The 22,205-nt window shown below is 37.2% G+C and overlaps 1 protein-coding gene across 2 annotated transcripts; it reads right to left on the reverse strand.

Moving 5' to 3' along the window:
- Positions 1-1,740: 1,740 nt before the first annotated feature.
- LOC104089387 (ubiquitin carboxyl-terminal hydrolase 14-like) lies at positions 1,741-22,057 on the reverse strand. Of its 2 annotated transcripts, none has more exons than XM_009594259.4 (20): positions 21,849-22,057; positions 20,689-20,860; positions 20,488-20,600; positions 20,044-20,380; positions 13,889-13,983; positions 12,562-12,695; positions 12,435-12,491; positions 12,224-12,301; positions 10,396-10,450; positions 10,291-10,323; positions 9,373-9,447; positions 8,777-8,975; positions 8,645-8,702; positions 8,452-8,574; positions 8,073-8,161; positions 7,880-7,969; positions 3,489-3,659; positions 3,289-3,407; positions 3,054-3,180; positions 1,741-2,170 (listed from the first exon to the last, which is right to left on the reverse strand). In XM_009594259.4, the coding sequence occupies exons 1-20, from the start codon at positions 21,942-21,944 to the stop codon at positions 1,992-1,994; spliced, it is 2,400 nt and encodes a 799-aa protein (XP_009592554.1). In that variant the 5' UTR covers positions 21,945-22,057; the 3' UTR covers positions 1,741-1,991. The 2 variants fall into 2 exon arrangements, with proteins under 2 accessions (XP_009592554.1, XP_009592553.1); XM_009594258.4 differs by having other exon boundaries at positions 9,373-9,453.
- Positions 22,058-22,205: the final 148 nt, after the last annotated feature.

Genomic DNA, 22,205 nt, shown 5'->3' on the forward strand with positions numbered 1-22,205 from the left:
GTATCTTTGTTAATGTTATTTACTTGTAATTCCTACTCATATTAGTTAGAAGCATCTCGTAGAAAATCTTTGTAAACCATAAACCTTGTGTTTGTGTTTGACTAGAGTTAGTCAAAGTGGTGAGCTTTGTAATAGAGTTATTACAAAGAGGCTTGCAATAAGTAGGTGAGGGATTAAGAGTTTAATTCCTATATTACAATAGGTTGTAATCTAAAGTTGCTCGGTTAGTGAAGTTGAAATCCTACGAGTGTAGGTCGTGGTTTTTAATTTCGTGAGCTGGGAATTCTCCACGTAAAATACTATTGTATTATTTACTTACTGTTGTGTGTGTTTATTATGTGGGAATTGATTCTCTATACAATTTGGTAGACTCTTAGTTTACATCAGTCAACAACCAATTTTTCTCTTTAATTAATCTGGAGCATATGAAGAATTCGTTAGTCTACCAATTTGTCTAAATTTTACCATCTTAGTTGCTTGCAGTCAAATTGTTCCTCTTTTGTTGACCCATCTATCAACATATTCTTTCATGTGCAGCCCTATTTTTATTAAGTTAGATAATTCATTCTTTAACGGAATAGTGCAATAACTAAGCATAATTTATATTGTAATATCAGGAGTTTAAATTCTGGTTATTTCTCAAACTTTGCCAAATTGGAGAAATAAAAGATTAATAACAGGAAATGAAGAACTATAGCCCCTATATATAATATATCACCCAGTCATCTTCCTTGAGGAGTGGGGGTGGGTGGGTGGGAGGGTGGTATAACAGAAGACGGCATGGCTTATGAGATATTTCCTTATTGGAGGAAATATATAAAAAAGTGCATTATTCCCTCGATACAATAACTTGGAGTTGATTTACGCCTAATATTCGGCCTTGACAAATTGCCTGTTATTTTTTTATTTTTATTTTCAAATTCTTGGACAAAGATCACTTTTAGTTCTCGGCTAAAATTATTTATATCAGATAACAGTAGAAGTGTATAAAATTTATATATATTTTATGTATAAGAAATATATATACTTATATTTCTTATACTTAATTAAAATATATAAAAAAAATATATTTTTCAGTTATTAATTTACGAGCGACTATACAATATTATTTTTCCAATCTCTTTCCACTTTACCCTTGTGCTTCATTTCTTATGTTGCGAGAAGTACGATTCAATTTGGCCACTCTCCAATTGAAGGATTATTTGCACATAAATATCAAACTGTAATGACAAAATTGCTAGAAACTAGAGAATATGAAGTTGTAACTGAAATGGTCAAATAAATTAACGACGACCATCTCATCAGATCAATCTATTGCTTGAACATTCTTGATATATTCACGTTTCCTATTCGAATCATAAGCTAGAGAATTTGTCGTGCATAACATGCATCTTCTTTAACTTGCTCGGCCATTTGACCCATACTTTTCTTTTCAATTAACAGATTGTTTCACAAGATTGCCTCCAAAATAATTCAGATTAAGACCTTCTCGACGCTTATTGTTGTCTTTTCCTTTTTAAAAAAAATAAGAAAGTGACCAGATAGACACCTATAGTCGGGAAAAAAAAATGTAACTCGTGAATGCCTGATGCTGACATGACAAAGGAACTTCTCCACAAGTTAATTTCTAATGACCAACTAATTATCAATTAGAGACTCGGTAAAATCTACCTAAAAAATGACAATTAATTCTTCATTCTCCTGGAAAAATCAAGCCTCAGATCAAGGGAGAGGAAAAGATAAAGTAAAAAGGCATAGAACAGAATTAAATAAACCAGAAGAAGATCAAAATTCAAAATTTTCCACAAATATGGATGGATAATACTTCAAAATCCAGCGAATGATCAAAGTTCAGCTAATGAAATGATGCATGATCGGCATATCTGCACTAATTGTCGTATGTATTCAATCTGCTGGCAACAATTCCATCAATTTACCTGGTCCTCCGCCCTGTATCTCAACATTCATCTAACCTGCCCTGATCTCCATCTTTAACTCTCCAGTCTTTCAAAGAAGTACAAGTATCCCATGTCGAGAGGCGGATTTTTTGAAATCCCAACCTTTTCATCATTAAAAATCACCCATCTACCATCCTTGAGAATATGAGCTACATAATGGCCACAATGGGTAGAGGTGCCTATGTGGCTCACCAATCCAAGGAGCCTGTATCCTGTTTATTCAAAGCAAACTTTGTCAAATAACCAAGTAGCAAGAAATTACCTGAGATAGAAGCAAATATTTCACCAGTATGGATGAGTGATATGCATCATTTGGACCAAGAATATGATTAGCATTTCCCAGTATTCAATTTTCTAACAACCGAAATCTAGTTGTGAAACTCGGTAGATAATTGCCATGCCCCTCTACCCTTCTCCACTTAAATACCAGACTTGGTTCCTAGCAAGATTCGAGTGTGACGTGCGTCTACCACACATCTATTGTCATACTACATTTAGTATTGAACCAAAGCCCTGGGGGATCCCAGTATTACGTATTATCCAACACTCAAACAGCTTATGCAAGCAGAACTAGGTGTTTTGCCTCAAATCTACAGCCTTAAGCCCTTAACTTGCTAAAGTCTTCTTGGACCATGCTCAGGAACATTCTCTGGTATTTGCAATTGGTCCAAACAAAAAGTCATGGGATCAAAGAAAGAGGACAGTCTCGATTGATCGCTCAGTCGAAAAGATTCCCATAAATGTGAACTCTTCTAATCCAATACTGAAAAGTTGTATCATGAAAAGCCAAGCACCTCCCCTCCAAAAGACTAGAAACAGCAAAATTTGTACACAAAGGGCAACCACATGTGAGTTGAGTTTAGATGCAAAGGAAAATTTCACAGTAGAAAAAACAATCTGTATACGTAATCCAAGACCAGGTGATTGACTATTATTACCAAATAAGTTCCTAGGCTCCTCAGTTAAACTACGAAAACATAAATAGGAATAGAAAACAAAAGGGCGCTCCTAGGCTCACTTGTGTATTTTGTGCAAACATGTTAGATCTAAGTAAAATTATACGGCAACTAATAGAAGCAGGGATGGGGAACTAACTTCCTCCTCCATCAGGCAGCAAGGTATCGACCGCAGCTCCACCACTAGTTGTAACATCCATATCTGATGCAGCAGAAGCACTAGGATTACTAAATATCCATTCAGCTGCTTGCTCAACATTACCACCCTGGAAACACAAACAATAACAGGGAAAAAAGATGAGACATAGTAATTGCAACACTTAATAAAAGAGCCTAGCATATAGCTTCTGAAAATCTTTGGAATTGAGACTTACTGATGCCTTCAGCGCCCTACAAGCAAGTTCCTCTTCAAAACCAAAGGAAACCAATGTATCAATTTTTGATCGATCAATATGTGGAGTTTGTACATCTTGGGATATTGGAGAATCAATATCTGGAAAGAACATAAAAAGCAATATTCTCATCATCTAGAAACTTCAAAAGCTTGAGCAACTAAAATAGACTCTAACAGCACCTGGATCATTCATGTGAGCAAGCAACCAGTTCATTGCTTCCTCAACTCCACAGTTGGAAGTATTGATTGCAGCCTTCTGACAATGCAGATAATTAAATCCCATTGAAACAAGTTGTGCAACAATAACCTCATCAGCCAAAAGCTTCGGAGATTCCTCACCATCTCCAGCAGCTGTCCACATGGATCACGAATGAGGTTTATTGAATACCCAGAAATTTTTAACACAAGAGTCGGAACATTCAGAACATATATAGACTTGGCATACAAGTAGGGAAATACATTCAGCGTGATGTACAATTGTCATTCACAAAAACAGAAACGCTAACAAGCTGATGACAAAATGTCTTACTAGAACGGGTATAAATATGTCTTGGGGCATGAGAATCAAAAATTATAAAAGCTTCAGAAAAGTTACCAATTATCAGGGAATTGATTAAATGGTGATCAGAATGTTTCAATTTCAAATGGCAAATCATTGAGGTATTTAGAATCTGTTTCTATCCCTATGTATATGCAATGATATTTTATCACAACTCCCAACAATGAAACAACAAGAACACATAGGATATTGATGTTCGGCTAAAAAATGCATATATTTAACCATTGTTGCCTCACATTCTAATATAATACTTTTAATCGTCTTTTGAGTATTAATTACATTACTTTGTGCTTAATATTATATTTTAACTGTGCAGGAATAAAGCGATGTGAAGATGAAGAGATTTGGAGCAAAGTTGAATAAAACGCGGAAGAAAAAAAAAAGAAAATTAAAAGAATAAAAAAAAGGAGGGACACCCTTTAGGTTGTCCCCCCAAATGGAAGAAGAGTAAGCTATGGAATGCAAAGCAAAACGCAGCAAAGAAGGATTGCAAAACGTTATTGGTTTCTGCGTCAGGGCCAGCGCTAGGCGCTGGTATGGATGTTGGAGGCGGGATTTTTCCTATTTCGCACGGGACAAGGTTATTTCGGTCCTATACGGCCCCAACTTGTATAAAGGGGGTTCTAAACCTATTTTGGAGGGGAGAACGTTTTTGAAAGGAACTTTTGACGAAGGGAAAGCACAAAGCTGCTGTGGAGGCTGGGTTTCATCTTTTCTTCCACCAAAACTTAGTAATTTTTATGTTTCTTTATATGATTTGTCGTTTGGCTATCATGTCTATGTAGAGCTAAACTTCACATTCTAGGGTTGTGGTTCTGTCATGATCTCTGTTTTAAAAGGCGTTTCTGGGGTGAGCCCCCGGGCGAGGCGTACCAAAAACGCCCCGGGGCGATAGTGTGGGGCGAAAGTCTCAAAAGGCGTACGCCTCGCAATTCGGGGCGTTCGAGGCGCGTTTTTTTAGTAAGGAGTAAGCCCCAGAGACTTTTTTAAATTAAAACAAAATTTGTTGAATTAGTCCTTCATATAATATCCAAATTCTCAAAAGTCAGTTTGTTAATTACTCAAAAGGTTTAAAAAGGAACTCAAAAGTATTAAATTTAAAAGTAAAGACCTTTTTATTGATTTAAGCCCTAATTCATGATTTTCCCAATTTTTTATCTTGTCCGCTAGTCTGCTAATATCTCCCAAAAGCAACGAATATTTAATTTTTTTTACAAATATAAAGAGAACTTCATTCTTCTTCATAGCAGCAAATTCAAAGTTCAAATTGCAGGTTAATCATCCTTTTTGTTCCTCCATATAGAAAATTTTATTCTTTTAGACTCAAATTACTTATGCTTGTAAGTAACGTATAATAGATTATTTTGATTAGTTTTTTGTGGGGATGGAGCACACATATATATAGTTTTCTTCAATTTTTATGCAATTTTACATGTTTATAAATATTTACTGTCATTATATTATTTTATAAAATATTAAAAATTAAATACCTATGGGGCTTACGCTTCGCTCCTCGGGGCTTACGCCCCGCTGAGGCATATGTAAAAAGCCTCGCCTTACGCCCACGCCTTTTAAAACACTGGTCATGACTATTGTTATTCGGATATTGATTTTGATTTCTTATTTATCATATTGGTTTATTTATTCAATCTTGCGCTTAATGATTTGATTGCTTGATCTTCAATTAAGTACTATCTACGAATCTAGAGTTGAACTCGAAAGTGAGAATTCTAGGTTGCATATAGGATTGAGTAGAGCAAGTTCTTGAACCCAGGCATCGGAGAACGGATTCGCGGATAGGATAGACATATACCTAATTGTCTTGCTTGGTTGATGTACAGGAATTATAAATGTGTTCTTGCTAGTTCTAACTTCATAGACATATAGGCGTTAGTTAGCTTGAATAGGCGAGTAAGAACTCGACAAATTCTTATGAGCAATATTAACCCTGTCAACCAATAAGCTAGATGAATTAGTTAGTCAATTCAATTGAAGAATACAATAGGAATATTAGATAGCCCATAACTCGGGATCGTTTTCATTACATTGATAACATAAAAATTTGTTCTTCCTTTGTTCAGAGTTCATTATTTATTTTCTTTTTAGTTTAATTACTTTAGCATCACTACTTTTGGGTTCAATTCTTGTTTAGCTAATTGGAATAGCTTAATTTAGTTGATAGTTGATAACAAGTTCTCGTGGGTTCGACACTCTATCTTATCACTTTATTACTTGACGACCGCGTATACTTGCGTGTGCGTTTGGCCGCAACAAGTTTTTGGCACCGTTGTCGGGGACTTAGTTATTGATTGTTTATCTAAGTTAAGTGTGATGTACAATTGTCATTCACAAAAACAGAAACACTAACAAGCTGATGACAAAATGTCTTACTAGAACGGGTATAAATATGTCTTGGGGCATGAGAATCAAAAATTATAAAAGCTTCAGAAAAGTTACCAATTATCAGGGAATTGATTAAATGGTGATCAGAATGTTTCAATTTCAAATGGCAAATCATTGAGGTATTTAGAGTCTGTTTCTATCCCTATGTATATGCAATAATATTTTATCACAACTCCCAACAATGAAACAACAAGAACACATAGGATATGACTTTCAAACCAACTATAAAATATTTGAACTAGAATTAACTGACTGGCAAAACAATTCAGTGTAAAAATAACAAATCCAGAGATAACCACAGTAGAATATGCCTTTCAAAATAAAGGACATGAAATTTTGTTTTTCTTGTTAGAACTTTTAGACAACAACCAAAAAAAAAAAAAAAAAAAAACAGTAGTTTCCCACAAGTGGGTCTTGTTAGAACTTTTAGAGTTATAAAATATATTTTTTTGAATTTTCCAACTTTTTTCGAGTTACTGAAATACTTGAATTTAGTATTTACACTGGGTATCTATACTTTGGGTCAAGAACTCACAAGGTGAAATCTACTATTAATTTACTCAACAGACATGTTGATTTAGAGAACAATCCACCAACTTGGTTAAGAGCAACCACACTGCAATGCTAATAAAAGCAAAAAATAGTCTAATGTTTTTCTACAAGGTGTGAAGGGAGAACTTATTTGTACTTTTTAAATTTATTTGTACATTTTATTTTAATTTGTACTTCATATTTTTATTTGTAATTTATATTTTTATTGTTATCGTTATTGTACGTATTGTTTTTATTTTTAGTTTGTATAATGTTGGCCTGGGATGAATTTAAATGGAGAAACATGGTCAGCGAGGATTAATACAGTTGAGCACAACTCATTTAGAACTGAGGCATAGTTGTTTGTTGTTGGTTTGCAAAGGGAGAAGAACTTAGTAATGAGAGATTGAAACAATCGCGCTTAACTGCAGTCTAAGAACAGGAATACAAACTTTGAACACTAATGAATCAATAAAACATGTGGGCGAGGAAGTCTTCCACTTGGTAACCTATCAGCCAGGGTACTTGCAAGGGGACCAATGTTTTTTTACCAGAAAGAACTCATCCAATCACTTTCCTTCAAGTTGATTCAATCAGAAGCCAGTATAACCACTTTAACACACTTCTTCTCGCTCACAAGAGGCAATGACCTCAACATCGAAATAGAGGCATGACAGAAAAGATGTAAAGCAAAGCAAGGCTCCTAACAAAACTCAAAAAGTCAAAGCAATCTGCTCAGCAGAGCAGTAGACCAATCGCTCCCGTAGAATGGATAAATGAAACTATGAGTAAATTCTTTTGATATCATCACAAACCTAGCTATTTCACCTACAGTTCTGATCTATGACTTTCCATCTTCTTCTGTCACATGCAATATTTTCTGAAGGGACCTGGGGTTTTGAAGGAGTATGAATATAAATTCTTGCAAAGCATGACTGGCATAAAAAGGTAGGCAAGACAAGGTATATGGTCAAACTCACATTAGCCAAGCACACATTTATACATAGTCACATGACATTATTTGACATATATGAAGTAGAAAATTATCAAAATTATATCAGTGACAAGGTAATCATACCAGTCTCAGGTAATAGCTCTTCCCTGGGTTGAAGACCATTACTGCGCATATTACTTATGTCAATGATGTCAGGGACATCTACATAGACATCTGCATACCAACCACCCCAAAAAATAAGAGTAACAATTAACAGGAGAATTTAAAGCAATAGACTCCATCAGAAATATACAAAGCTATAGAAAAAGCAACATACCGAGTTTCTTTGGCACCCAGGCTTCCTCCATGACGAATTTTCGCATGTGCAAGACCAGATAATCAGGAAAGGAAGTCAAACCTGCAGTTCTATTAGGAAAGAAAATAGGAGATGTCAGGTAGAAGGATGAGCAAATAGAGAAAGGTGCTTATTACAGGACATCATGTTCTTGCTAGGCATCGATCATTTCCTCACTAATTGTAACCAATTATTCAAGTTGTGAGAAACTGAAGAAGACAACATACTAGGCAATAGCAATAATATTTTTATAGCCTACTGCAAACAAAAAAGTAATTGCGAGGCGAAATAAATAGTAACAGCCTGCAAGCGAAGTAGACAAAATAGAATAAAGGACTTTAAGGGACGTCAGAAAACTTACTTGATTGCAGTTGTCCTAGCCTTTAAAGCCGTGCTGTAAAAATCATGCACCTCCTCAGGAGCTGAAAAACAATCCAGGCAATCCTTTAATGGAACCCTTGGGCGGACAATTTCATCTGTAGACCTACAAAAGCTATACATTTACCAAGAAAGTAGAAGAAATGGAAGTGTGTAGCAGACCAGCCGAAACTCACACGTCCTTTCCTTTTGCATCTCTCTCAGCCTTTAACTTTTGAAAGTCTGCTAGCTCTCCTAGAATACCATACCAAATGAATTATAAGATAGAAGCGCAGGCAGGGGAAATATAAAGTACGACAAAAACTCACTTTTGTTTACCGCCTTTTCTAAAGGAATATTAAGAGAAAGAATATAATCTTTCCTCCCGTTGTAGGCCACTTTTCCTGAGGGACATTGGAGGCGTTCTTCAATTCCAAACTTGAAGCTCCTTGAAGGATCAAAATTAGGGTTCCCGATGTTCATCCGATCAACTTGATCAATGAAATGTAGGAAAAACTCTAATGCATCCTAGACATAAGCTAACATCAATAAATGTACTGATGACAATAGCCATGATAATGACAACAAACCAGAACGAACATAGATGAAAAAGTACAGAAAGACAAAAACTAGTGAGCTTCAAGGGAAATGAAAAAAAAACACGACGTGTGAGCATGAAATCAGTTATAAAACATCAGTGGGAGGTGAAACAGTTATGGAATAAAACAAAGTTGTTATAAGAACCAGCCCAGATACACACTTCATTACCTCAACAGGAAAGAGCTATATTGGATGTTTCGTGGCTTGAGATGTAAAAAAAATAAAACATAATAGATTTCAGGATTTTATTAGTAGCGAACAGCATTATCATGTTTTAGGTTATCTCAAATGGAAACATCTAATGCTTGAATTAGATTCCAGATACCTGTTGTCTCATAGTAGAAAATTCAGGGTGGCTAGCAGCAATAACTGACTTGAACATGCGGGGATGGATTCCCTCCTGTTTCTGAAAGTTAAGAAAAACAAAGGATTTATAAAAAGTTGGGAGAGAAAGAGGGGTAAAAAATACAATGTCAAGCACACAACCTGATTTAATAGGTAAATCATTCGGCCCAAAGTAAGGCTAGAAATGCCTCACACCATGAGAGGAATGTAAAAGCCCTCTATCTAAAGCTTTAGAAGATCATTGTGAAAGCTAGATTAAAAGCATCTAAAGTTTCAACTTTTAAAGCTCACATATATTATATAACAAATCGCAGTTACTCATGTTATAGAAAGAGCACTCCCCCAACCCCAAATTATAAGCATTCGCAATACCCATTCGACAAGAGTGGGTTGCTCTAGTGGTGAGCACCCTCCACTTCCAACCAAGAAGTTGTGAGTTCGAGTCACCCCAAGAGCAAGGTGGGGAGTTCTCTTGGAGGGAGGGAGCCAAGGGTCAATTGGAAATAACCTTTTTCCTCCAGGGTAGGGGTAAGGTCTGCGTACACACTACACACTACCCTCCCCAGACCCCACTAGTGGGATTATATTGGGTTGTTATTGTTGTTGTTGTTGTTGCAATACATGCCCGATAAAGAATTAGAAACTTAGAAAACAATTTTGGCTAACACCAGGGAAAGCTTTCCATGAACCAGATGCAACCATTTTTTACCACAATCCTATTTTATTTACGAGCTTCGTCATCATGTTAACTTCAGAGCAGCATAAATCCTACCACATGCCAGTAAATTTCCATCAAAATATTTGATTAGCCTAATAAAAGCTATGGAGTGAGCTAAGATTATGTATATTACATGCAAACCAAAAGAAAACATGAACTTCTTCATATATGAAAGTTTACCAGTGAACTTGGAGCATTTGACTTGTCATCATCCTGAATCACAAAAAATAATTGTTATCCACCAAGAAGGCAATGCACAAAGAAATAATTTTTCCAGACACATACCTCCAGAATAGGAACAGAATATTTTCCAGAAAGCAAGCCATGAGCTAACTTTGTTCTGCCAAAATCAGTGTAATGTGTCAACAAGTTAAGGGCACACACAAAGAAATCATAAAAAGCAAAGCAATATTCATCATATCTGCAAATTGGAGAATGAAAAGCGCTCCGCTACAGGCGCTCAGTATTTATTATCGTAGAAAATTCAGAAAATTAAAAAATTCTAACACAACAGAAGTAATTGTCCTGGTAGAGCATAGATTGGACTCACAGGATACAAACTCAGGATATTCCCCGAATTCCCCCCTGCCCACAAAAGAAAGGTAAATATAACAAAAAAGAATAACTAAGAACGAACCATCTATCAAGTAAGAAATAAACCTTGTATCAAGCAAAAGCATCTAGCAATGGTAATGCAAGTCAGGCTATAACAACTTTTTATAAATGTGGTATTTCGGTCAGCTTGCATGCACCTCCACTAATTCTATGGGGTACTTGCTACCTCCCACCAAGCACAGGTACCAAGTAGCCCTGTCTACCAAGTCTTGAACAGATAGGAAAAAATCACCGAGTGTTTTTGCCTCGGCTGGAATTTGAACCTGAGACCTCATGGTTCTCAACTCACTTCATTGACCATTATGCCACACCCTTGGGTGCAAATTCTTTTAAAATATTTACTTTCTTATAGAAAGTACAAATTATATGATATAATTGACATTTTTCCATTCCACATTTTATTGGTTTTACCTCTTCCATCAAGCTTTACTTATTAAAAAAAATGGACATTATTTCATTCCACTGATGGTTATACACGATTAATAAATGTGTTGCTTCATATGACTTTGCCTCCACTAAGTTAGGTTTCTAAATTCTCCGTAGTTGATATGTACATTTGTCTTTGATAGGTAACACATATGTTAACATTATCTACATTGTTAAAGGTTTCCTAACCTAAACATTCGAGGACGAGCTTTAGAACTATTCATGTCATACCTTATTCTCCATGCCTGTGTTGCTAAACCTTAGCATGTTTTGAGGTTCCTTTTTTTTTTATGATCGTAATATTCGGGTCAGCTCGCGCGCACCTCGACTAATTCCATGGAATACCTGCCACCTCTCACCAGCAGCAGGTACCAGGTAACTTTATCCACCAAGGCCTGGACAAATAGGAAGAAATCACTAGTGATTTTGCCTCCGTTGGGATTTGAACCCGAGAGCTCATGGTTCTCACTCACTTCATTAACCACTAGGTCGTAAGAGTGAGGAATAAAATCAGTAAATTGAGGCTAAAGGAGTTCAACCTTGGAAACTCTAGCTAAAAATGTATAATTGGCAAGGACAAGATTGAAGAAGCTCCATTTAGAACCTAATATTTTGGTAACCCTAATAAGAATTACGGCTCACTACAAAATGAGCACGAAAAGAAGCTTCGTGTATATTACAAAGATCAGTCAGAAATTCATTTCACAAATTTACATCTTGTTCATTCACTTGCCCATAACAAGGTGGGTGGTTATTATTTTTTGATGAAAACAAGGTGGGTGGTTATCATTCATTTAAAGGAAGATTCTTGCCTGAGAATAAGAATGTTCTCCACAGGTTTCCTAGATTGTTAACTACATGAGTCTGAGAAAGGACATGATTCAGTTTGAACATATACAGTCTACATAGTGGTTACTGGTTAGCTTCCAAACATAATACGAAATATAAGCATAACTTAGTAAAAGCGTAACGAAGATGATGTCATTTGTTAAGCAGTGCAGACCACCTAAGAAATCTCGTTGGTTGAGAACTAATGGTGAACCAGAAAAATGAACAAATGCAAGTTACTCACAGCTGCATGTTAAGGTCTACAGTAGGATCAGCAGGAGCCACACTGAAAGCTGCTTTGAGACTTTGCTCCACATAGTACCTGTGGGGTATTGCACATCAGATGATAAGACCCAAATAAGAAGGGAAATGCTAAAACTACAAAGTAGAATTACGTGGAAACGAACTTCAATGCCATTTAACATCGAAGACATTTATCACAATAATAATCTCACCGTGAACAGAAGGGACGCATTGAGAACACAACCTGCATTGTCGCGGCCAAGTAGCAACTGAAAAAGAATAAAATGAGACAAGACTTCTGAAAATAAACATAAACAACGGCTACTTTGGCCAACTCACCTATTACCCAAATTGACTAGTCCAGTATAACCAGGTCCAAAAAGTGGTTCAACATCTTGACCAGTTTCTTGAATACGATTCCAGTCATAATTAATATTTTGGTCAAGTTCTCTTTCAGCAGTAGTCATTTCCGTCTGAAAATATTATTAATCAAAAGAACAATGTTAAACCACACTATCAATAAGAAGAAGAATTGGAGCAATCGTAGCTTTGCATCAGTAACAGCAGTGTTTTAAAAGGCGTGGGCGTAAGGCGAGGCGTTTTACATATGCCTCAGCGAGGCGTAATCCCTATAGGTATTTAATTTTTAATATTTTATAAAATAGGATAATTATAGTAAATACTTATAAACGTGTAAAATTGCATAAAAATTGAAAAAAACTATAAATATGTGAAAGCTCTATCCCCATAAAAAACTAGTTAAAATAATATATATTATACGCTACTTACAAGCACAAGTAACTTGAGTCGAAAAGAATAAGGTTTTCTACATGTACGAACAAAAAGGATGACTACCTGCAACTTGAACTTTGAACTTGTTGCTATGATGGAGAATGGAGTTCTCTTTGTATTTGTAAAAAATAAATTGAATATTCGTTACTTTTGGGAGATATTAGCAAACTAGCGGACAAGATAAAGAATTGGGAAAGACCATAAATTAGGGCTTCAATCAATAAAAAAGATCTTGACTTTTAAATTTAATACATTTCAGTTTCTTTTTAAAACTTTTGAGTAATTACAAGCTGATTTTTGAGAATTTCGGTATTATATGACAGACTTATTCAACAAATTTTGTTTTAATTTGAAAAAGTTTTTGGGGCTTACGCCTCACTACAAAAAAGCGCCTCAAACGTTCGGGAGTACGCCCCGAATTGCTGGGCGTACGTCTCCTGAGACTTTCGCCCCACAACATCGCCTCGGCATTTTTGGTGCGCCTCGCCCCGAAAACGCCTTTTAAAACACTGAGTAACAGCACAATATGCTAGTGCCGGAAACCTTTATGCATACAACGACTATAGCTCCAGAGGAGAATTCTAAGTAAACTTGAAACGACAAAGAGAACAAACTTTGTTACAGGGGAAAAGAATCAAAGAAATTTACGGACAGGAAAAATAATCATTAGTAAGCAAAAGATTATCATTGTCTTAGTTGGCAACTTGGTAGATTAGGTATGCATATGAGTTAAGCCACCTCAGACACTACTGGAGTTGAGTTTAGTCGAAGGCCCAATTAAGATGGCTATTCCACACGGAAGCTTGATACGTAGCGAAACTAATTAATACGCGTTATACACACTTTTATAAGAGTGAATACAGCAGCTGCTAACCTTTTGCAACGATGAGAAGTCGATACCAAAATGTGCCAGATGCTGTCCTAAAAGTGGGTCAAGAACACTTTCATCCTCTGGGTAGGAGAAAACATCTGAGCTGCCAAACTTTGCAACTGGTTAGTATTAACTCAAGCCAAATGACATTTAAGCATGGTAAAATGAGGGGACATCATTGATGTAGTAAAGAATCCAGCATAGTTGAGTAGCATAGTTGAGTTACAGGGCCATATTCACAACCATGATATTTATCATACTAATGAAGGACATGTCCATCCAAAGCGTATATATGGCAATTTAATAATTGTTCTAAGGTTGAGAACTTGAGGTCTCAGGTTCAAATCCCAACAGAGACAAAAACACTAGGTGTTTTCTTTCCATCTGTCCAGTCTTCATAGATAGAGTTATCTGGTACATGTTGCTGGTTAGAGGTAACAAGTATCCCGTGGAATTAGTCGAGATGCGCACAAGCTGGCCAGGACATCACGGTTATAAAAAAAATACTCTAAGGTAAACAAGCAAGAAATCTACTTGATTCTAGAGTGGAGAAACCGAAGAACTTGTAAAGATATAGAACCACAACACAATCGTGTCATTCTAACATTAATGTGTTTCTATTTCCATAAATAGCCTCTCTATCTTCTCAAAGCGGGAGTAAGGTCTGCGTACACACTACTCTCCTCATACCCCACTTGTGGGATTACACTATGTGAGAAGGCACAGGAGAAAATATGTTATTGATATTGGATAATAAATACAATACAAGAGGTCCTTATTTATAGTTATACACTACAAGGAGATATTACTTCTCTTCCAATGTGGGACAAAACTACACTATACATATTTGTAAACTAACACTCTCCCTCAAGCCGGTGCATACACATCATATGTACCGAGCTTGTTACACATGTAACTAATACGAGAGCCAGTAAGAGACTTAGTGAAAATATCTGCTAGTTGATCATTCGACTTTACAAACTTTGTAACAATATCTCCTGAAAGTATTTTTTCTCTGACAAAGTGACAGTCGATCTCAATGTGTTTAAGTCCTCTCATGGAACACCGGATTTGACGCAATATGAAGAGCAGCTTGGTTATCACACACTAGTTCCATCTTGCTGATTTCTCTGAACTTTAACTCCTTGAGCAACTGCTTGACCCAAACTAAGTCACACGTCGCCATAGCCATGGCCCGATATTCGGCTTCGACGCTAGATCGAGCAACTACATTCTGTTTCTTGCTCTTCCACGAGACCAAATTACCTCCTACTAGAACACAATATCCAGACGTAAAACGTCTACCAAAAGGTGATCCTACCCAATCAGCATCTGTGTACCCAACAATCTGCTTGTGGCCTCGATCCTCGAATAGTAATCATTTGCCTGGAGCTGACTTTATATACCGAAGAATGCGAACAACTGCATCCCAGTGACTATCACAGGGAGAATCCATAGACTGACTTACAACACTCACCGGAAAAGAAATGTCAAGTCTAGTCACTGTGAGGTAATTCAATTTGCCAACCAACCTCCTATATCTCGTAGGGTCTCTAAGAAGCTTAGCATTCGGATCCATAAGAGAGTCAATAGGTCTGCAACCCATCATTCCAGTCTCCTCAAGAATGTCTAAGGCATACTTCCGCTGTGAAATAACAATACCTGAGCTAGACTGAGCGATCTCAATACCTAGAAAATACTTCAATCTGCCCAGATCCTTAGTCTTGAAGTGCTGAAAGAGATGTTGCTTCAGATTAGTAATATCATCCTGATCATTACCAGTAATAACAATATCATCAACATAAACCACTAGATAAATACACATATTAAGAGCAGAATGTCGATAAAACACAGAGTGATCCTCACTACGAGTCATGCAGAACTCCTGAATAATTGTATTGAACTTACCAAACCAAGCTTGAGGGGACTGTTTCAAACCATATAGCGACCTGCGCAATCTGCACACACAACCATTAAACTCCCCATGAGCAACAAAACCAGGTGGTTGCTCCATATAAACTTCTTCCTCAAGATCACCGTGGAGAAAAACATTCTTAATGTCTAACTGATAAAGAGGCCAATGATGTACAACAGCCATGGACAAAAAAAGACGAACAGATGCTACTTTAGCCACGGGAGAGAAAGTATCACTATAATCAAGCCCAAAAATCTGAGTATATCCTTTTGCAACAAGACAAGCCTTAAGCAGATCAACCTGGTCATCCGGGCCAACTTTGACTGCATAAACCCAATGACAACCAACAATAGACTTACCTGCAGGAAGAGGGACAAGCTCCCAAGTGCCACTCGCATGTAAAGCAGACATCTCGCCAATCATAGCATGTCGCCATCCTGGATGAGATAGTGCCTCACCTGTAGACTTAGGGATAGAAACAGTGGACAAAGAAGATATAAAGGCATAATGAGGTGACGACACACGATGATAACTTAAACCGACATAGTGGGGATTAGGATTAAGTGTGGATCGTACACCTTTGCGGAGTGCAATTGGTTGACTAAGAGAAGACAAGTCCGCAGTAGGTGCAGAATCTGATGCGGGGCGTGAATCACCTGGGCCTGATGCTGGATGTGGACGACGATGATAAGTCAAGAGTGGTGGAGCTGCAGAAGGTTGAACTGGATTATGTGGAGGAACTGGAGCTATAGGCGGTGGAGCTATAATCAGAGTTGTAGGTGGTATAACCGGAGCTATAGGTGGTGGAGCTATAACTGGAGCTATAAGTGGTGGAGCTGGAGTGACTGAATCTCCAAAAGATGAAACTGGTAGTACCTCAGAAATATCTAAGTGATGACCTGAACCTATGAAGTATGATTGGGTTTCAAAGAAGGTAACATCAGCGGACATAAGGTACCGCTGGAGGTCAGGAGCGTAGCATCGACACCCCTTTTGTGTTCTCGAGAAACCCAGAAATATGCACTTAAGAGCACGAGGAGCTAACTTATTTGCTCCTGGAGTAAGGTTATGGACAAAACAAATGCTTCCAAAGATACGAGGTGGAAGAGAGAACAAAGGTAAGTGGAGAAACATGACAGAGAATGGAACTTGGTTCTGGATAGCTGAAGATGGCATATGATTAATAAGATAGCAAGATATAAGAACTGCATCTTCCCAAAAACGCAACGGAGCATGAGATTGTATAAGTAGGGTACGAGCAGTTTCAATAAGATGTCTATTCTTTCTTTCAGCTACCCTATTTTGTTGAGATGTGTACGGACAAGATGTTTGATGAATAATCCCATGAGATTTCATAAACTGCTGAAATGGGGAAGACAAATACTCTCGGGCATTATCACTACGAAATGTGCGAATAGAAACCCCAAATTGATTTTGAATTTCAGCATGGAAGGTCTGGAAAATAGAAAACAACTCAGATCGAATTTTTATTAAAAATATCCAAGTGCACCTGGAATAGTCATCAATAAAACTGACAAAGTAGCGGAATCCCAAGGTGGAACTGACCCGACTAGGACCCCAAACATCTGAATGGACTAAAGTAAAAGGTGACTCTACTCGATTCTCAAGACGCCGAGGGAAATGGGAGCGGGTATGCTTACCGAGCTGACATGACTCACACTCTAGAGCTGATAAGTGAGATAAACCAGGTACCATTTTCTGAAGTTTTGATGTCCCAACTGTTTATGTAATAAATCTGGTGAATCAGTAACAGGACAAGTTGTAGAAGGAAGACAAGATGTGAGTCCATGTGATTTAGCAAGGATAAGGTAATAAAGTCCGTTTGATTCACGCCCGGTACCAATGATCCGCCCCGTACTGCGTTCCTGTATAAAAACATGGTCATCAAGAAATAAAACAACGCATTTAAGTGATTTGGCTAAGCGACTAACAGCTATGAGATTAAAAGGACTATTGGGAACATAAAGGACTGAATCTAAAGGTAAGGAAGGAAGTGGGCTTGCTTGACCTATTGCAGTTGCCATGGTTTGAGACCCATTGGCCATTGTGACTTTTGGAAGAGATTGAGAATACGAAATAGTAGTGAAAAGAGATTTGTTACCAGAAATATGATCTGATGCACCTGAATCAATGACCCAAGACTCAGAGGATGAAGATTGGGAAAAACAAGTCACGTTATTACCTATTTGAACAACAGAAGCTATCTCAGAAGATGTCTGCTTACATGCTTTATACTGAAGGAACTCAATATACTCTGCTAAAGAAACCATCCGACTATTCAAAGCATCCGTTCCCATGTCGCTACAATTTGTAGTAGTAGGGTTAACTTTAAATGATGGAAATAAGTAACTCCTGTGAGAAAACTGAAGAAACAGCTTGAAAAACATTATTTACAGCAGGAAAACAGAACATTGTTCTGTGCCGGAAACACTCTAGCTCGCCGGAAAATTCCAAAGTTGTCGGAATTTGTCGTAACCAGGATGGATAGACTCGGAATTCCTTTGCGAGCAAGCAGTCCTGAAGAAATGTTTTCAAAATATGGCCGGAAGGTCACTGTTCACGCCGGAAAAATATAAAAGTGGTCGGAATTTGATTTGAATTAGATGGGTAGACTCGGAATTTTGAGGAGAGCACACTGTCCTGAAGAAGCTTCGCAAAACAATGGCCGGAAAGTGGCCGGAACCCCGACGCGTGGAGGAGCGTGGCGGCTTTTCTACCAGATAAAATTTCAGGGATTGGTCGTCGGAGGGTGATCTACCTCGTGGTGGTGTTGGTTTTAGCACAACACTGACAGAAAGTGACTTTCACTTAGACAAGCCTTAGGTCACCGGAAAAATTGCACGATGACTAAGTTCTTTCTTCCCGGTTAACGCTGGAATGACGCACATCGATCTTTTCTCACTAATGCTCCGATACCATGTGAGAAGGCACGGGAGAAAATATGTTATTGATATTGGATGATAAATACAATACAAGAGGTCCCTATTTATAGCTATACACTACAAGGAGATAAGACACTAGATTTGTTGTTGTTGTTGTATTCCCACAAACCATGGCATATTGAAAGATACAGGAATTAGCCACTCTACATGAACTTTGTGCCCACTCTATTTTTGGTTCAACAAGATATAGGACGATATTCTGATACTCTTCAATTCTACTTCTCTGAATTGACATTGCTCATTGTAAAGGTAGGCATGGCCAAGAAAATGATCAAAACAAAGAAAAGACAACTTTTTGATAAGGAACAAGAAAGAGAATTTCAGACTACAAAACCACTGGACCCCACTTCCAATATCTAGGGAACTCAAATGACTACCATGCCACTGAGTCAATTCTTTAAAATCCAGAGCCTGTTAGTTTTTGGTTACTAAGTGAACGAATTTTAGAAGCCTCTCACGAAATCAAACTGAAATTTCGTAAAACTTAAATCAAAATCAAAAAATGACCAAAATCAAACAGTTCAGGTAGCCTTTCCTTACTATCCAAAACGATTGACATATTTGAAGAGTAAGTTACATCTCCCTCATCCTGAACTAAGACTTGAAAGATACAAAGCTTAAGTTGACTGAACACAAAGAAAATAGTAGTTCGGTAATCCATAAGGCAGAATGGCAGATCTGCATTACAAATGATTGCTGTGCTTAGAAATAAACCAGTAATACTCGACTATGAAAAAATCAAGACTTGATCTACACAAGAAAATTCAAAACGGAAAGGAGCTGAGCCGCAAGTTCTGATAACCAACTTCTGATCATTTATATATAAGATGGCATTACTTGTTTCTCCATTACAGAGTTACCAGTACTCTGTGGCAGTATGAAAGGACTCAGAGGGACAATGCCTAGGAAAACTGCTGAGTTGTTACTTGTTAGCACGTTGGAATGATCCAGGTAACATTGAGAGACATAAGAGATGATGGAGAATTATCCCTTCATGTATCTGGTGGACAATATGGAGGGAGAGAAATTCAAGGTGTTTTGAAGATGTAGCTAACTCTGAACAGAAGATCAAGATGAACTTTCGTGTAAAGAGGCCCTAGTAGAAGATGTATAATCAGTAGTTGACATCATTGGGTCCTTGTAACTATTGCAGGACTAGGTTTTTGCTTTTGGGGGGCTCCTATAACTATGTTTCTCTCACAATCTTTGTGCTAAGGGCTACTCTTTTGATTATTTATATAAAATCTGCTACCTTCTTCAAAACAAAAAGATGGCATTACCTGCCCCCTCCAAATCAGCAGTTATGGTCCCTAGCTTTACGGCAAGGGGGTAACCAGCTTCTTTGTAATGGTCAATGGCATGGTCATTACCACCAGTTCCATCCCAATTTCTCCTACCACAAAGGATAGATCCATCGGTTAGATTCAGCCAGAGATTTTCGGTCTTGTCACACTTGGCACATTTCCAACCCCTTGGAGAAACAACAACACCATTGTCGAGCTGCTGCAGATCCATGGCATATTTACTGACAAGCTTCTTGTCAGCAGTCCATGAAGCAACTTGCTCTTTCCTTTCAGCAGCTTCAGCCATTAAAGTAGCATCAACAGCCAACCTCACCTGCAAGTTGGAATGATATGGAAGTAAAAATGTTAAAACCATATTTAGTGTATAGCATACTCTATAAAAATGGATCGCTTCAGAAAGAATTTAATTGCAAAAGGTACCTTCTCAGGTAACTCCACAGAAGGGAAAGGAAGGTTTACGTAATCCGGCAATATAACAATTTCATAGCTTTCTTCATACTGGGGATCACTATTATCAAACCCTCCATCAATACCTGGAAACGGAAAGACATAACCAAATTATACATCAGAGTTTGTGTGGTAAGGTGCATTCAACTCATATGACTTATAAATTTTTATTGCCTATAGCCAAAAGCGTGGGTCTTTTTGATGGTCTATCTTCAGCAATTGTCTTCTTTGTTTGCTTTATGTGCAAATAAACTGGGTTCCCAGTCTTCTCGTAGTTCCAACCTACATAATCCCTTCCAAACGCAAGAAAGGTGTTCATATCAACAAACAGCCCGCCCTCGGATTTCTGACAAATGTTGCATCAGAAAAATCACAATCGTAACAAAATCAATACTAATAGCTTAACAAAGTTTCAATAGCGGATTATATATTTTCCAACTGAAAACGGTAACGAATTCAAACATTAAAGATCAACAACAACAACTACTACTACAGTGTAATCCCACAAGTGTGTCTAAGGAGGGTAGTATGTATGTTGACCTTACACCCACCTTGGGAAGGTAGAGAGGCTGTTTTCGAGAGGCCCTCGACTCATAAAAAGCATAGTCACAATATAATTGAAAAGAAATATTAAAGACCAAAGCAAAGAATCCAATGTTGGCATTATACCTATTTAACTGCCCTAGTAGCTTAGCCAAGCAAAGTATTTTAACAGTACTCCCTCTGTCCAAAATGTTTGGCATTTTAGCTTCTCGATATCAAATCAAGTGAATTTTGACCAAAATGTTAAAGAGTATAATTTCTATGCAAAAGGTGTAAAATATCCTTACACAATCATGTCATTTATTAGGTAATTAGACGTAAATCTCTTGATAAGCATTAATTGATAATCTGTTAAAAATGGTAACTAGTTTGCTATCACAAGTTAAAATTCACTGGTAGTGTAAAAGAACTACCGTATCAGCGTATATAACTTAAATCCTATTTGAGATATATCTTTTACCATTTTCGATATGAAGAGAACGGCAACTTATAGTACATTTCCTACAGTTTCAGAATAACTGGAGTTCAATTTTTTAACGCAAAAATGAATTAATATAGTCCAGTTAAACTCCAAAGATTAGTCATAAACCCTAGCAGACAAATGATAAACCCTACAAGGTTAAACAATCAAATAGCAGAAGCCAGTAACAATCATCAAAATTTAGGCAGACGATTCAAACTAAACTCTAAAAGCAAAAGAAACAATCTCCAGCAAAGAAACAAATGAAATGAAGTAGAATCAGAGAGAGAGAAATGCTCGAAGAGTAAAAACAAGTAGTTAGAAAGATTACGGGAGTATCAAAAGAAATGCAGCATTCGTGCTTGTAGATACGAGTTGTTGGTTCAGGAATTCGAACACGAGCGAGGTTCGATCGAAGGAGCTCCATTTGACTTCGATAAAAGATTTAGCGACAGAGTGTAGTTATGTAGCACGCTTTCTATGCTTCTGCAAGACCCCAAGTCTTCTCACTTTCATCACTTCTTATAATCAGTCAGATGGAGGTTCTTATATACGATGGTTTGGTTGCATAGGGAAAAAATCCATATCAAATTACACATAACTAATACTCATGTAACAGGACATTTTCGCGTTTGGTACGAATTAAAATATTTTTCAAAAAATATTTTTCTATTTTTTCATATTTAGT

The sequence above is a fragment of the Nicotiana tomentosiformis genome, chromosome 6, assembly GCF_000390325.3.
Source record: "Nicotiana tomentosiformis chromosome 6, ASM39032v3, whole genome shotgun sequence".
NCBI classification, from domain to species: Eukaryota; Viridiplantae; Streptophyta; class Magnoliopsida; order Solanales; family Solanaceae; genus Nicotiana; species Nicotiana tomentosiformis.

Excerpts from the sequence above, each read along its gene's own strand:
- LOC104089387 (XM_009594258.4), bottom strand. The coding sequence starts at position 21,944 with ATGGAGCTCCTTCGATCGAACCTCGCTCGTGTTCGAATTCCTGAACCA. Across the intron at positions 10,451-12,223 it reads GTAGACCTTAACATGCAGCT|AACAAAGTTAGCTCATGGCT; the intron begins GTGAGTAACTTG and ends TGATTTTGGCAG. Across the intron at positions 3,408-3,488 it reads TGCTCACATGAATGATCCAG|ATATTGATTCTCCAATATCC; the intron begins GTGCTGTTAGAG and ends TGTTCTTTCCAG.